Source organism: Cynoglossus semilaevis, chromosome 13 (assembly GCF_000523025.1).
Source record: "Cynoglossus semilaevis isolate Cse_v1.0 chromosome 13, Cse_v1.0, whole genome shotgun sequence".
Lineage (NCBI taxonomy): Eukaryota > Metazoa > Chordata > Actinopteri > Pleuronectiformes > Cynoglossidae > Cynoglossus > Cynoglossus semilaevis.
The window spans coordinates 9,733,144-9,749,875 of NC_024319.1; the positions used below are offsets into that span (position 1 = coordinate 9,733,144).

Genomic DNA, 16,732 nt, shown 5'->3' on the forward strand with positions numbered 1-16,732 from the left:
CTGAGCCAACCTGTGTGTGTGAAAGAGAGGGAGAAGAGAGAGAGAGAGAAACTGTGTGTGTGTGTGCGCGCGCGTGTGTCATGAGTGAGAACAGAAACCGAAAGGCTATCTCGTCCTACTTTTACACTTGCAAACCTGAATTATTTTTCAATACCAAATCTAACTATTAAACGCCTCATAAACCTCACCACATCTATGCATTTCATTAAACAACAACCACACACACACACGCACAAACACACACACACTTCTCATTACCATCCCACCCCTGCTTCAATGCTGTGCGCACACCCTATGCGTTATATGGATGCCAAAAATGTCTGCTTCATTTGACTGAGAATGGGGGGAGGGGGGGAACTAGGGGAGAGGGGTAAATGCCCCATTTTTCTAATTGTTGCGAGACTTTGAAACTGTTCATGCATCCTCTGTCTGCTAGATATGGTCTGTTTTTTTCTCTCTCTCCTTCTTTGCCTCTCTGCTGTGCGCCGTAGTTCAATGTTAGCAGGCTGAGAGAGAGTGAGCTGGAGCCTGTGCGCGCCCATCCCCCCACACTCAGCAGAGGAGAGTGTTTCTGCTTGGAGTGAGAGACAGACAGAGAGAGGAGGAGGCGAAGGGAGGAGGAGGAGGAGGAGGAGAGCAGAGCAGAGCAGAGCCGAGCAGAGAGGAGAGGAGAGGAGGGGGTGGTAGAACTGAGCTGAGCAGAGCAGAGCAGAGCAGCAGGCAGGGGAGGGAACAAGAGAGAATGTGCATTGGTAGTCTCGTTTGCTGCAAGGCTTCCTCCTCCTGCTCTGGAAAAACCTGTGTATGTTGCCTTTGCTTGCCCAAATACCTCCCAGAATAAGTGGTGGGAAATAACTAAAACACAACTAAACGTAAAATAAGTCATGTTTAAATTATAAACAAACAAACAGCACATATTTCTTCTTTATCTCTGAAGATGTTATATAACCACATGGTTAAAAGAACCAAACGTTTTTCAGCATTGAGTCATCTTTACCGCCAGCTCTAAGTGTGTGTTGTATCTTTATCATACACACACCCCCGTACACTTTAAAAAAATCATATCTTTTATGAATAAATAACTTGACTCCTGGGCTCATGAAAATACTTTCAAAACGTGTTTTTGTGGACACTTAGCTTCCCCGTTGTTTGATTAAAAGTATACTCCTTTTCATATGTGAGGAGCACAACATCAGAGAGTTGTGTGAGTATTAGACTTATCTTCATGGGGAGAAAATGTTCCATCTAATGGGGGGTGGGGTGGGGGAGAGACAATGTACGATCGAAAGACAAAAAGTCCACTCCGCTGTGGGGGATGTGATCCGCTCCGTGTTTTGCAGCCATCTGTGCGGCTCAGTAAAATGGCTGTATGAAGCGGAGCCTCGTGTTGGTTGGGTTCGCTCCCTCTACCCGGGCTCAGTAACACAACTCCCACAACAATTTCTGTCGCTGTTTTACGCATTGTATGGATCCTGCACCGTCTCTTTAACCCATCTACGGAACCGGAACCAGAGCTATGGAAACCGGATTCGGTCCGGAGTGAGGAGTTGGAATGAATCGGCACAAGGATAAATGGTTATAAACAATTATTTATATTCAATGCTAGCTTGTGATTGTGACTGACTCGCCGAGAGAGGGAGAGAGAGGTGGGGGGGTTTATCATGGCCGCTCAGGTCGCCAGCGCCGCCGCTCTTAACACCAGCCCGCCTTCCGAATTAAAAAAGCCGGATCGAGAACCTAAGGAGGATTCGGTTACGGGGGAGAAACAGTCGGACAAAAAACAGCCGAGTTTGGACAGCGGATCACCGGGCCGGGGGGATCTGCAGGACGGGGCCGAGGCTGGAAATGCAGGGGGAGGAGGGGAACCTGAGATGAAGAACGGGAATGGGAACCCGCCCAGGGCTAACAATAATAATCAGAATGACTCTGTTGGACCGGAGGGAAATAACCATCCAGGTCTAGCGCATCACCACGGAACCGCTTTTCCCCCACCTTCGTACGGATACGGCCAGCCCTACGGTCGGGCCCCTTTTCATCAACATGGCGGACAACAAAGCCCTGGCATGGCAGCTGCTGCGGGTCCGGTTGTGCAGTCGAGCAACATGATGGACCCGTATCAAACCAATTCACACGACCATGGGTTTTCGAACCACCAATTTAACAACTACAACCCATTCCCGAACAGGACTCCATATCCAGGCCAAGGCTACGCCATGAACTCGCCTCGCAGTAGCCAGGCGCCGACAGCTGGGGGGCAGCCAGCTAAGCAACAGCCACCAACAGGAGGACCTACGGCGATGGCTCCCTCGTACAGTAACCAGAGATATAATATTGGGAATCCTCAGCCTACATCCACACCGACACTGAACAAGCTCCTAACGTCCCCCAGCTCAACGCGGGGTTATCCAAACTATCCGTCTGGTGACTACGGTAGCCAAGAAGGAGCTAGTAAGGGACCAGCAGACATGGGCAGTAGCGGTCAGTATGGAGGGAGCAATCCGGGCTGGCAACAAAGGGGCCATCACCCGTCGTCTATGAGCCCGGGAAGTGCCGGGCAGCCGTTGGGCAGAAATCAGGTAAAATCACATTGTTACGGGAACACAGTTGTGAGCGTTAGCACGTCTCCTTCCCTCCTCCTAGCTAGTTCACAACGTAGCAGGCCAGCCATTGTCTGATACTAGTTCGCAAAGACTCTAAAATGGCTGCCTCTGTCGTGTGTTTTTTTCCTTTACACCAGACCGTTAAATAGTTGTTGTTTAGACTTTTAAATGTATCTAGCGATACAACGGCACATCGCGACCAAGATATAAGTTGTTGAATCGATGTAATGAGGTTCAAGGAGGCGAGAAGGCCCGACTTTGAAAAGGACTGATAATACTCGCCGATGAGCATCGAGTCGTTTTTTTCCCTCCCGAACGCGTTTCTTCCTGCATTTAATGTCGAATTAACTTCTAATTGCGTTAATTAACATATTCCAGCGGATCGTTGATATAGAAGGCATCGTGTTTTCGAATGTAAAATAATTGTAGTTGCCCATACAGTTATATTTGTATTGTTTCCTTTTTCAGATAAGCAGTAATTTTGTAGACATGGCGGAGAGGGACGTGTAGCCATGTCTGATCTGCTCCTTACTGTTGGACGCTAAATGTGCTTTAACTGACGAATATTTGGTGTTCAGTTATTAAATGGTGTGTCGGGGAGTGGAAGTAAATAATTACATTTTCACGATATGGTAATTTGTAGCGTTTCTGTGTGCGGAAGCGCTACTGTTTTTTTCTCCTGTACGCTGCCTGAATGCAGCCATCTCAGCTATATCAAGTGAGTGTCTGCAGCCCGCAGATTGCAGTTTGCACTGGGATTTGAATTGTGGAGGTAAAATCCTGCTTGTCAAAGCCAGGAGATAGTTGGTCTTGGGTTGACATGCTAGCTGAAATCTGATTGGCTCCTCATCCGCTGCTCATGGCCATTTATAATTACATGTGATGCAAGGCAACAGTTGCTGATAACAGCAAGCAGCATTAACTGGTGGCAGGGTCAGCAGAGGTTCTGCTGCTTCTCTCCTCTTTTCACTATTCAATTAAACATGCAGTGTTGGCGCAGCTGTGATGTAGATAATGTGCTGTGTTGTATTGTTTTATTTAGCAATGTGGCAAGTGTGTTCAAAATTATTTAATATTAACGATGACACTAATCACTAGTAGACAAACGTAATATATGTACTATTCACATCTAAACGATGGTGATCTCTGATTTTCGATGGTTTATATATGTGCAGTACAACAGCTGAAGATTGCATCATTTCATGTAACAGGTATTGTGTTGTTGTTTGTTTGTGCATAATACAAATACACCCCATTCAGCATTACTCTACTCATGAAATGTTTACAACATAATGGCTTATGACATCTGCTGTTCAATTGCTTTCTGTTTTATTGATTGGCTTTCCACCTGACTTGTTTATTCTCAGTAAGTTGTGGATAAACAAATAACTGACTGTTGAGCTTTCTTGTTTTCCCCTATATTATTAATTGCCACATGGCACAAGACTCAAGCTCAGGCCACAAGGACGTGTACATTTCACACACACACATATCTGGTGAAAGGGCATGCCACACAAGTTTGAATGTGTGACTGCAGAGAATTCCCCCCAATCCCCCCCCAAGCCAATCGGAAGGCAGTCCACCATCTCTCACTCACCAAGGGAGTTTCCTCTCTGTCTTATGCAGATTAGCCATGTGCTGCTCCTATTTATTTCACGTCATTATCTTGGATTTACAAAATGTCACAGTATGCATTTTGCATAATATTTGAAAAGAACTGCTTTTAAGATGAGGAGACTCTGTAGACTACATCGGCCCTGTGGGCATACAGCTATTCTTTAGATTGGTTCAATTTTTTTTATTTTGCTTATTACAAAATTTATGATTATTAGCTCGACGTTACTTGGGGGCAGAGATTGTCAAATTACGCCACACAGGTCAGATTTTACTGTAAAAACAAAACCTGGACTGGTCTTGAATGTTTTACCTGACTTTTTTTTTTTAACCAAGACTTACCAAACAAAATACACTTGTGCACATTTTTAACTCTCTGACTGTTGTGAATGTACTTCCTTCATCTCTGGTGTCATTCATCCAGAGCCAAACTGCCTCCTCTGGGGAAAAAAAGCTCCTTGGACCAGGCTCAAAACAGGAGCACAGCTGGGATATGTTTAAGATTGGGCAGACTGCCCTCCATTTGAAAGGAGATATATATAGCTCTGTTGACTTCCGCAACTATGGCAAAGTGAGGTGAAAAAAATCAGGGTAATGACCGTGGGAAATAAGGTGAAAAAAAGTACAGTTTCCTCATTCATTTAAGTTTCTTTTCACACATTTATTCCTTTGAAAGTTTTACACCAGAGCCAAGAATTTTGTGGACTTTGAAGAAAATACAACCATGTCATAAGTAATTTGTGCAAGAACAGTGTAGCCGTTGAAGCTTAAAAATGGGTTGATAATTTTTCGTGACTGTTAAAATAATGTTTTTCCTCATTTTTGTTGCTTCTAGCCACCTGGACCCATGGATCCAATGGGTAAAATAAGAGGCCAGCTATATGGAGCAGGTAGTCCATACGGCCAACAGTCACAGCAGGGGCCTCCTACAGGTCCACAACAGGGGCCTGGGTACCCTGGACAGGGATATGGCCCCCCAGGTCCACAGCGATATCCAGTGGGAATGCAAGGACGCACCCCTGGAGGAATGGGTGGCATGCCATACGGTCCACAGGTACTTGATTTCTCCAAGTCTGAAGTGAAACCTTATGGGTTATTTATTTTCTTTAAGTATTTTAAATAAATGTCTTTCTTTTGTTTAGATGGGCTCCTATGGACAGCAGGGACCAGGAGGATATGGTTCTCAAGGTCAGGCCCCATACTATGGTCAGCCAGGCCAGGGTCCTCATCCAAGTCAACAGCAAGGGCCATACTCTCAGCCCCCTCCTGGACAGCCAGGTAGCCAAACATCTTACCCAGGGCAGCCCCATCCTCCACCAACTTCTGCTCCTCACAGCCAGGGAGGACCACCTTATCAGCAGCCTCACATGCCCCAACAGCCCCAGGGGCCACTGCCAGGCCCACCTCAAGGGCCCCCACAATCTCAGCCACCATACTCTCAAGCCTCAGCCCCCCAGTCGGGCCAGTCTCCCTATGCCCAGCAACAGGGTCCTCCCAGTCAGGCCCCACAGCAGCCAAGTTCCCAACCACCCCCTGGATCACAGGGCCAGCCCAATTACCCAGGATCATCACAGGGGCCACAGCAGCCTCCCTCGCAGCAACAGCAGGCACAGTCTCAGCCTCAACAGCAACCGCCAGGGCACGGCCAACACCCACAGGGCCAGCCCACAGTATACCCTCAGAACCCGCAGCAAGCACAACAGTCACCTTATCAGCGATTTCCCCCTCCTCAACAGCAGGTAGTACCAGAGATTGGATCATATTCATTATAATTAATCGACCATGTCTGTGTATGTGTCATGTTTTTGCGCGTCTCTGATTGACGTACGCTCTTGTTGTTTTTAGGAGGTATCCCAGGACTCATTTCAGTCCAATGCTCCACCATCAACTCAGAATAAACCTGGTCCAGAGGACGGCCAAGGCCGCCCTTCAAGCCTCCCAGTCAGTCATTCTCCTTACTTCACAGCTGTAAATTCTTAAATTATTTTTTTCACACCTGCATTTTACTTTGCATGCTTTTTTTTCTATTAATACCTTTAGAGGGTTTATGAGATGGGGGAAAATAAATGTTTTGTTTAAAAACATAATGTAAGAATTAGTTAGTTTAAAACTTAAGTTTTACAGACATCACTACCTTGATTGTTATTAGGTAGGGTTTTGTGTGCAGCTGCATGTTCATTGTTATTGAGTGGCAGCAGCAAAGTTGTGCTGGGTAAATGAGTAGATCAGAGATGAATACAAGAGTATTCATCTCTTTGCTGGCATTCAACTTTGCTGGCAGCAGCAAAGTTGTGCTGGGTAAATGAGTAGATCAGAGATGAATACAAGAGTGTTTGTGTGCTACAAGCTGACTCAGCTTGCATCTTACAAACCTTGGTAACCATGACAACCATTTACACTAATGCACCCTCTGTTTTTGAAAGATATAAATAAGGACAGAGGCCTCTGGGTCTTTCTCTATGCCACATGACTATTTACAACAGAAACACTACCTTACTACTAAAAGGAACATCAACAATTGAATGCAATCTGATATCACTTACGGCAGCTGGACCCTTTTAAGCAATAATGTAATTTTTATTAAAAGTTGTTATATTTGATTCTATTTTAGAACCAATCTTGTTGACTTTAGCTTAACTTGACATAATCTGTGTGCATCTTCTTTTTAAGGACCTGTCTGGTTCCATCGATGACCTGCCCACTGGTGCGGAAGGTGCGCTCAGTCCAGGTGTGAGCACTTCAGGAGTGTCAAGCAGCCAGGGTGAGCAGAGTAACCCGGCACAGTCGCCCTTCTCTCCTCATACGTCTCCCCACCTGTCAGGCATACGAGGGCCTTCACCTTCCCCAGCTGGCTCTCCTGCCAGTGCCAGCACACCCCGTACAGGACCACTGTCACCCGCCACCATGCCAGGTACCCTGCTCTCACACACACTAGAAAATCTTTTAGTGTTTAGTCCTTTGTGATGCATTAAATAAGCTCTTACTAGAAGTTATTAGTCTTTTTTTTTAATACACCTTAGAACTGGATGAGACCATTGTGTATGTTTTTTTTTTTTTTTTTAAACCAATCAGGAATAGATTGTTGTCCTGAAATTAAAAAGCATATTGATAATTTAAAAGAATCTTAAAACTAAATACTTTTTAGAACTCATTCCAACCGTAGTTGTATATTATTGCTCAGGGACCCAGATGCCTCCAAGGCCCTCAAGTGTGCAGTCAGATGGGAGCCTACACCCAACAATGAACCAGTCTCCTATGACCCAGGACAGAGGTATGCTGCCGTCACATCTATTGCTATCAGAGATATTAAGACTGTTGCAGCCTCATTGTACACACTTTTTTCCCTTCCATCAAGGTTTTATGCAGAGAAACCCTCAGATGCCAGCGTACGGCTCTCCCCAGTCGGCGTCAGCACTGTCGCCGCGCCAGTCTTCAGGGGGGCAGATGCATCCTGGGATGGCCCCATATCCGCAGAACAACTCCATGGGTGGCTATGGGCAACAAGGAGGGCAATATGGCCCTCAAGGTGTGTTGGACAGCTGAATCAAAGTCATTGTCTTTCACTTAGTATAAAAACAATGTACTCCAGGCTTTTAGTTTTTCATGGTTTACTTATTTCACCAAATACCCTTTTTATACACTTTCCCCTTAGACAGACGTATGGAATATATGTCTGTGCCTAGCAGGAATACCATGCTAAGTTGGTCCCTCCCTCTTGACTCTGTTGTGGCTATTTATAGCTGTGAAGCAGAGAGTCAGCTGACTAGCAGAGCCTCCTGTCAGTAGAGCCGAGACTGTGACGAAAGCTTGTTGCTCAGGGTCTATAGTTCTCTGTGCTAACATGCTGTAGGGATAAAGTGTAACTTACAGATGTTTAAAGAAACTGATTTTGCCATATTTATAACATAACAGTTGAATAATTATGGCCCTTTTTTATTTAGAAAATAATCACTTGTATATTGTTTTTATGCTCTAACTAGGCAGATGTGTGACCAGGCATTTTTTGTTTCAATGTCATCCTCAGGCTACCCTCGCCAACCTGGCTATGGCAACATGCCAAATGCCAACTACCCAGGGCCTGGAATGGGTCCAATGAACCCAATGGCAGGGCAAGGTGGTGGGCCACCGTATGGAGGCATGCCTCCAGGTAGGATGCCCCCCAATCAAATGGGGGCACGTCCTTATGGCCCCAATATGGGTCCAACTATGGGCCCCAACATGGGTCCAAACATGCCACCTAACATGGGCAACATACCACCTCAGGTGGGCTCAGGAATGTGCCCACCTCCAGGCATGAACAGAAAACCCCAGGATCCTGCAGCCATGCAGCACCCTCCCACCAACTCCATGCACAACAGGTTGGTTATTTTTCTTTTCTCTGAGGCATTCAATAAACACAACAAATAAAAAATGGGATGAAGAGGATTCAACTTCACTGTTTTTCTATGCAGGATGTCTGGTTACCCTAACATGGGTCCAGGGATGATGGGATCTGGACCACCTTATGGCCCTTCCATGAACAGCATGTCTGGAATGATGAACACTCAGGGTGGATCACCTTATCCTATGGGGCCCAACATGGCCAATAACTCCAGTGGTAAGTAGAACAGAGAAAACTGCCCTGAGCCTAGTTCTTCTGCTTTTTTTGTCCAACATTTACCAATGTCCATCCTTGTGTTTAGGTATGGCCCCAAGTCCAGAGATGAACAACAAAATGAATAACAAAGTGGATGGGAGTGGAACGCCCAAGCCAGAACCTAAGTCTAAGGTCCGCAGTGTAAGCTGGACTAACAGTACATAAAATTTTCCAATGTTTTCTTTTATATATTTATCTAATAAAATTAATGTATTTTTCCCAAAAACAGAAGTCCAATTCTTCCACAACAACCAATGAAATGATAACACGACTGTACGAGTTAGGACCTGAGCCAGACAGGAAGATGTGGGTGGACCGTTACCTGGCCTTCATTGAAGAGAAGGCTATGGGCATGACCAACCTACCTGCTGTAGGGCGCAAGCCCCTTGACCTCTTCCGGCTCTATATGTCAGTGAAAGAAATCGGAGGAATGACACAGGTTGGTATTGAATTCGAAAATAATTTTGTGGGACATTATAATTTTTTTTTGTCAATGCTTTTCTCTGATTAATGTGCCCTTTTCTTTTTAGGTGAATAAGAGCAAGAAATGGCGTGACCTGGCCACTTCTCTTAATGTGGGCACATCCAGCAGTGCAGCCAGCTCTCTGAAGAAACAGTATATCCAATGTTTGTATGCATTTGAGTGCAAAATTGAGCGTGGTGAGGATCCGCCACCAGAAATCTTCACAGACAACAAAAAGAGCCAGGCTGCTAAGGTCCAACCACCGTCTCCAGGTTAGACCCACACACCGGAGGCATTTCAGCAGATCACCACACAATTAAATGCAGATCCAGTGCAGTAACACTTTTACGTTGTGAATTAAAAGTCAAAAATACCTAAGATATATATGGGATATAATCAAAGTCATGAACCGTGTCTTTCTGCTCCTCCTTCATTTCAAACTGAAGCGTCCCTCTGCTCCACAGCTGGGTCAGGCTCTCTGCAGGGTCCGCAGACACCACAGTCCACCAGCAGCTCCATGGCTGAGGGTGGAGACTTGAAACCTCCGACTCCAGCATCCACTCCTCATTCTCAGATGCCCCCGATGCCTCCAATGTCCAGGTGTGTCTTGAATCCGACTTAATTTTCCTCACTAAAGAGTATCATATGATGACTTCAACTGCATTGTACTTTATTTACTTCCCCTTTGTACTTCCAACTTACTGTGACCTGTGCTTCCTCAGGAGTAGCGTCAACCTGCAGGACCCGTTTTCTGAAGGAAATGACCCTGGTTTCCCAAGAAAGAACATGACGCCCAACTCGGCCTACCAATCCAGCATTAACGCCCCAGACATGCAGGGGCGCATGGGTCCCTACGAACCAAACAAAGATCCGTTCAGTAACATACGCAAAGGTTGACACTATTGATTTCCTGCACCCTTAACTAGCCTGGTATTTAAAGAACTATGGATGGGCCATAACTTTAAAATGTATTTGCAGTTGGGGAGCAGTTCTTACCTGCTAGCCAAGGGCCTAACAGTGGGATGGGTGACCAGTCACAGCAGCAACCACCACAACAGCAGCCCCCATTTAACAGAGGACCACCTGGAGGAATGGGCACCCTGCCAATGGGACCCAGGCAGCAGTATCCTTATGGACCCGGCTATGACAGGAGGTACGAGCTGTTGTATAGAAGAACAACGGTACGGTGCACACTGTTAGTTCCGGTGTTAGCAGGAAGGAAACAAGCTAATGCTAATGTGCAACTGTTTAGAACAACTTACTCCTTTACAAAGTGACAGTGTCATTGTCAGATTATTTGTGGCTACAAGTTATAGAGACTTTTTGTAAAAAAATCTGAATTCTGTTAACCTTCTTTTGAATAGACTGCATTCATGCCACAGCTAGCTATACAGGATATACATCAAAGTCAAAATCAAAGAAAAATGACTAAAGGAAAATGGAAGAAAATATATTTAGATGACTGAAATAAAATCCTGAATTCAACATGATAGATAGGATTTTAAAATCACAAATAGAAACTTAGGAGAAACAAATGTTAATGCAGCATTTTGTGTGCTAAATTTCTCAACGCCATACAAGACTTTATCACAGGTGACTTACTAAGCACAAGACCCGCTGTATGTAATCAACACTGCACTTGAGTATTGTGAAAATGGTCACAAAGCATTAGACATGAAAACTAGGGACAGACTAAAATGAAGGCGAGTTAGTGTAATGAAAAAATACTTCTGTTGCTCTCATTGAAAACAAAAGTTTTAAGAACAGCTGCAACACCTGTGGTGATCAACTACCAGAGGACATGGTTCTGAACAATATGTGGACCGTAAATATCTGCAAGTTGCTGTTGCTTCCTGCGTCCACTGGGTGGTGTTAAAGAAAAGTCCACACCCAAAAATTGCCTATAAACAAGAATCTATGCAATTTCTTGCGTTTAGAAGCATTAATTATACACACTGTTTCCTTTGATCCACACAGTCGTCCTTGTGCAGATTATAGATCATAGGAATGTAAAATCTCTGTTTCTTGGTAGTCACGACTACCTTGGAACAGATCAAAGGTAGACAGTGGTGGCATCTATTGCCACATTCATTTTTTTATTAGAGTAGAAGGTTGAATCATAGCATGTCTATTTTGATATATTTCGCAGATCGGAGCAAGGCATGGGCCCAGATGGAAGCATGGGATCTGGTGCCCCTCAGCCAAACCCAATGATGCCTGCCAATACCGATACAGGGATGTATTCGCCAAATCGTTTCCCACCACAGCAGCCACGGTCAGTTCACAAGTTCCCCTGTTAAACAAAATCTGAACTGTCAAAAAAAAAAAAACTCAAAAAAAATCCTGATTTAGTCATTTGTAGCTGATGGGAAACATTAAGAAATATGTGAAATATTTTCATGGTTGTTTTTAATTTTTATGTAGTAGTAGTAATTCTTAATTTGGACTGATTAACATGGTGATGGGACCTCCTGACTAATCAAAATATGGATCCCACGCCCCATTTGGTTTAAATAGGTGCTCTTTGTTAAGCCTTTGTGTGTATTTAATGTGACATAAGTATAGTAAAATTTAAAGTGTATATTGAGGCAGTGAAAGGGTTTGGAGGCTGGGATTAGCAATCTTACAAAATGACATTGGGTATTTTACCTCTAAAATAAGTCAAGTACTGGCTACATTGTTATTTAAACACAAGTTAAAAATATGTAATAGAATAAAATCCTTAAACTTAATTAATTCCAGAATATTTGTTATTAATTACTATCTAGAATATATGTAACTACATCTGGAACATTGTGTTTTGTCCTTTGTGTGCAATCATGTTAAACTGACTTGGCTTGTTTGCAGACATGATTCCTATGGTAATCAGTTTCCTGGACAGGGAACGCCCCCTACTGGCTCATACCCAAATCAACAGCCTGGAATGTACCCCCAGCAACAGCAGGTAATTGATCCAGTTGTATTTCTCACAATACTAACATGTATAAAAAATGTCATTGTTGATTTGGCTTGCATCTAAATTTAAAATAATCATATTTCAGATACAAGTAGATTTGAAACCCCACTTTAAATTTCACATTTGTCTACCCCTTTTTTAATATGTAGAGTTATAAGCGCCATGGAGAAGGTGCTTATCCTCCATCAAAACGTCATGAGAGTGAGTACAGTGGGCCTTTCCCTGGTGGACAACAACCACCGCAGCAGCAGCCACAGCAAGTAGGCACCCCAGCACCCTCTTCAGGACAACAGGAGTCCTACAATCAGTACGGCAGCAGCGGACCCTATCCTGGCTCTGATCGCCGCCCTCCTGGTCCAGGCAATCAGTTCCCCTACTCCTTTAGTCGTGATCGGATGCAGGGAGGTTCAGGTCCCAACGCGCAGCCCACCATGCCCCCTCAGATGATGCAGTCAGAGGGTCCTCAGGGGAGCATGTGGCAAGGACCACGAGACATGAACTATCAGAACTTCACCAGTAGACAAAGTGGCCCTGGGGGCCCACCCCAGGGACCTGGCTACCCTGGCATGAACCGTTCAGAGGAGATGATGTCATCAGAACAGCGTATGAATCATGATGGTCAGTGGGGTGGTCAGATGGGGCCTCGACAGCCCCCTTACGGTCCAGCAGGGCCTGGCCAACCGATGCCCCGATCAGTACAGTCCAACTATCAGCCCCCTCAGGGTGTGCAGAACCACATTCCACAGGTGTCCAGCCCAGCCTCCATGCCTCGCCCAATGGAGAGCCGGACATCACCCAGTAAATCCCCTTACATACATGGAGTAATGAAGATGCAGAAGGCTGGACCTCCAGTGCCGGCATCACACATAGTGCCCCCTCCGGTACAGTCACCTCTGATAAGGAGAGACATGCCTTTTCCCCCAGGCTCTGTAGAAGCCACTCATCCTATCCTGAAGCCACGACGGAGACTCACTATGAAAGATATTGGTAAGACTTTCAATCACAAATATCACCTTTAAACAATGTTGTTACTTGGAAGGGAAAAAACAACAATGTTCTGGTTTAATTTGACAGGAACACCAGAGGCCTGGAGAGTTATGATGTCTCTGAAATCTGGTTTGTTGGCTGAGAGTACATGGGCCTTAGACACCATTAACATTCTGCTGTACGACGACGGCAGTATTTCAACCTTTGATCTCAACACGGTAAAATTTGTTGGATTTTTTCAATGTTTGATTAAAAGTTATGATTCCTAATGTTTAAATTAATCTTCTCTTTTTTTCTAGTTACCTGGCTTCTTGGAGTTGGTTGTTGAGTATTTCAGACGCTGCCTGATTGAAATCTTTGGCATTCTCCAAGAGTATGAGGTTGGAGATCCTGGCCAGAGGACGCTTCTTGATCCTGATGCTCTGAAACAAGACTGGGACATTACTGAAGAAGAGGAGACACAGCCTGAGGACATGGAACAACAAGAAGATGATGATGATGAGGAGGAGGAGGAGGAACAAGAAACCGATGGGCCAGTTCATGTAAAAGAGGAGGAAGATCAGGAGCAATGCACCACAGCATCTCAGGGCCCAGATGAGTCAACAGAGGATGAGGAGAGGAAGGCTAAAGGTCCTGCGTCCGATCAGGCCGGCCTGCAGCTCTTACCTGCCCAAGACAGACCCAAACAGGCTAGCAAATTTGACAAGTTTCCTCTAAAGGTGGTACGAAAGAAAGACCCATTTGTAGCTGGCCAGTCTAGTAATTATGGCAAAATCCAAGAGTTTGACAGTGGGCTGCTTCATTGGAGTGCGGGAGGAGGAGACTCAACCGAACACATTCAGACCCACTTCGAACCACGCAAAGACTTCTTGGAGCCTCGAGAACGAATACCTGTTCCCTCAGCTTTGCTAAAGAGACGGGTCCCTGAAGAAGAGACACGGGAACATTATTTACCGACTTTGGAGGAGATAAGTAAGGATCAAGACAAAGAAGAGAGTCCTAAAGAGTCGTCCTCCTCAGAGAATGCAACCGTCTCCGAAAAGGCCAGTCCTCCACACAGCACTGAGGAGGAGGAGGAGGAGAAGGAGAAGAAAACTCTTAGTGAGATAATTGATAAAGCTGCTTTAAGTCATCAGGAGAATAACAGAGCGGTTACTTCCACTGGCAGCGTTTTATCCCTGCGGGTGCAGCAGACTGGCACCATCCTGGAGGATGAGCCTCACAGTAAAGATGAGGGGCCCCTCATTACACTGGCCAACTGGCAGGACTCCTTGGCCCGTCGTTGCATTTGTGTCTCCAACATCATTCGAAGTCTCTCTTTTGTTCCTGGCAATGACCATGAGATGTCCAAACACCCAGGGCTGTTGCTGCTACTTGGACGCCTGATTCTGCTCCATCACAGACACCCCGAACGCAAACAGGCTCCCCTCACCTACGAAAAAGATGAAGAGACCGATGAAGGAGTAGGCCAGAAGGATGAATGGTGGTGGGACTGTTTGGAGCTCCTGAGGGAGAACACACTGGTCACATTGGCCAACATATCAGGCCAGCTTGATCTTTCCATCTACCCAGAGAGCATCTGCTTGCCCCTACTGGATGGTCTCCTCCACTGGGCTGTCTGCCCCTCAGCAGAAGCTCAGGATCCATTCCCCACTCTGGGCCCCCACAGTGCTTTGTCACCTCAGAGACTGGTCCTGGAAACGTTAAGTAAATTAAGCATCCAAGACAACAATGTTGACCTCATCCTGGCTACTCCACCATTCAGTCGGTTAGAGAAGCTGTACGGGAACCTGGTGCGGCTAATTGGAGACCGGAAGATTGCAGTTTGCAGGGAGATGGCCGTGGTCCTACTGGCCAACCTGGCCCAGGGTGATACCCTGGCAGCCCGAGCCATTGCTGTTCAGAAGGGCAGTGTGGGCAACTTGCTGGGCTTCTTGGAGGATAGTCTGGCAGCCACACAGCTTCAGCAGAGCCAGAGCTCTCTTCTTCACCTACAGGGGATGCATTTTGAACCCACAAGTCCGGACATGATGCGGCGAGCAGCCCGGGCTCTGCACGCCTTAGCCAAGGTGGAGGAGAACCACTCAGAGTTCACACTACACGAGTCCCGACTCCTCGACCTTTCGGTGTCTCCCCTAATGAACTCACTGGTTTCTCATGTTATCTGTGATGTACTCTTTTTGATAGGCCAGTCATGACAGCTATAGGGAGCTGTGGCTCCACTTACTGGGGATTTTATCCCCAATTCCCTTTTCCCTGGTAACCTGGCTTATGTGTATAACAGGGCAAAGAAAGTTCAAGTGACTGTCTTTTTAATTTATGAAAATCCTTCAGATTCCATTCTCTGAGCCCTCCCCAGGCCGTCCTTGCTTGGGGAGGATAATCACAGAGCTGGGGTGGATTACAAACCAGAGAGAAGCCCACAAAGTGACACTACTTGCAAAATGAATGCCAACTGGATGACACAGAGCAGAGCACCATGGATGGGAGACTGTTCTGCACTTGGGGGAAAAGTAATTTTTAATAAAACTAAATAAATGAATAAATAGCTGAAAAACAAAAACTGTAACCAAAGTTGCTGTCTCGTTTACAGTGAGTTTGGGAGACACAGTGTGCCCTCGCTCTCCCTCAAGGGCACAGTGAGTCTGTAACTGGTTGATGTTCAGAGGTTAACGCAGACTGACAAGTGGCCTACTGGTTGTAGTTGCTGTAGTTGGATTCTCACCTGTCAGCCTGGCAGCAGACGAAGTGCTGTCGGTAGACACCTTCACCAGGGAGGCCTGTGCAGTGTGCAGTAGATTGTAGGACATTTTCTGTACCATACTGCTCTTGAGTGTAAGCATTCTGTAACACGTTTCACACAGAAAGCTGGAGATGCAGCTCTTCTAGAGTTTGAGGTCATTTTAGATTGGTGTTAAACAGAAATGGCTTTCTTCCCCAAAGTATCATGAACCTACAACACCCTTACCTCCTCTTATCCCTTGATTGTATGAATACCCTTATGAAAAGAAATCACCTCTTAGGACTGGTTTTCGACTTCAAATACAGCTTTGCTGTGGTGTATATATAATGTTGTACATTACACTTCCTTTCTCTGTGTCTGTCTCTGTCTGTGTCCCTATTCTCACTTGTTATTGGTGAGGGATGGAGGCTGACTTGAGTTTGGTCCATGACCTTCAGTCCCTGCTGATTAGACCCACTCCTCTGGTCTCTCCACAGCTCCGTAGTACGGCAGACACGGCTCATACCTGTTATCTCCTGGTACAACAAAAATAAACTAGATGAAGTACACATTGACAACTTTTCTCCGGTCATGGATTCTGCATATTTGTATTTCAGACTATGTAGCTAAGACAACATGTAAATTCCTCCCTTTCCCTTTTTTGGCTCAATGAATATCATTTATTCAGTATGAAATCTTTATACTATATGTTCCACGTGGTAAGAATAAATGTACATTAAATCTTCGTAAGCTG

The 16,732-nt window shown here is 45.5% G+C and overlaps 1 protein-coding gene and 1 long non-coding RNA gene across 10 annotated transcripts; one reads left to right on the plus strand and one right to left on the minus strand.

The window, feature by feature from the left end:
* Positions 1-1,338: 1,338 nt before the first annotated feature.
* Positions 1,339-16,732, plus strand: arid1aa (AT-rich interaction domain 1Aa). Of its 7 annotated transcripts, none has more exons than XM_008323439.3 (20): positions 1,339-2,576; positions 5,050-5,268; positions 5,357-5,953; positions 6,060-6,182; positions 6,885-7,125; positions 7,396-7,485; positions 7,570-7,740; positions 8,239-8,572; positions 8,666-8,811; positions 8,897-8,991; positions 9,080-9,289; positions 9,381-9,585; positions 9,760-9,913; positions 10,036-10,205; positions 10,292-10,466; positions 11,463-11,588; positions 12,161-12,257; positions 12,419-13,256; positions 13,344-13,474; positions 13,556-16,732. In XM_008323439.3, exons 1-20 carry the CDS (start codon positions 1,662-1,664, stop codon positions 15,452-15,454), a joined length of 6,936 nt encoding a protein of 2,311 aa, XP_008321661.1. In that variant the 5' UTR covers positions 1,339-1,661; the 3' UTR covers positions 15,455-16,732. The 7 variants fall into 7 exon arrangements, with proteins under 7 accessions (XP_008321661.1, XP_008321663.1, XP_008321662.1 ...); XM_008323441.3 differs by having other exon boundaries at positions 9,778-9,913; positions 13,556-15,454; XM_008323440.3 differs by having other exon boundaries at positions 8,897-8,982; positions 13,556-15,454.
* LOC103388459 (uncharacterized) lies at positions 9,857-11,456 on the minus strand. 3 transcript variants are annotated; one of them, XR_001760964.2, is made up of 4 exons: positions 11,090-11,456; positions 10,310-10,473; positions 10,016-10,164; positions 9,857-9,944 (listed from the first exon to the last, which is right to left on the minus strand). It is a non-coding gene; the product is annotated as an uncharacterized LOC103388459 (long non-coding RNA). The 3 variants fall into 3 exon arrangements; XR_522512.2 differs by lacking the exon at positions 11,090-11,456 and adding an exon at positions 10,916-11,083; XR_001760965.2 differs by lacking the exon at positions 11,090-11,456 and adding an exon at positions 10,576-10,909.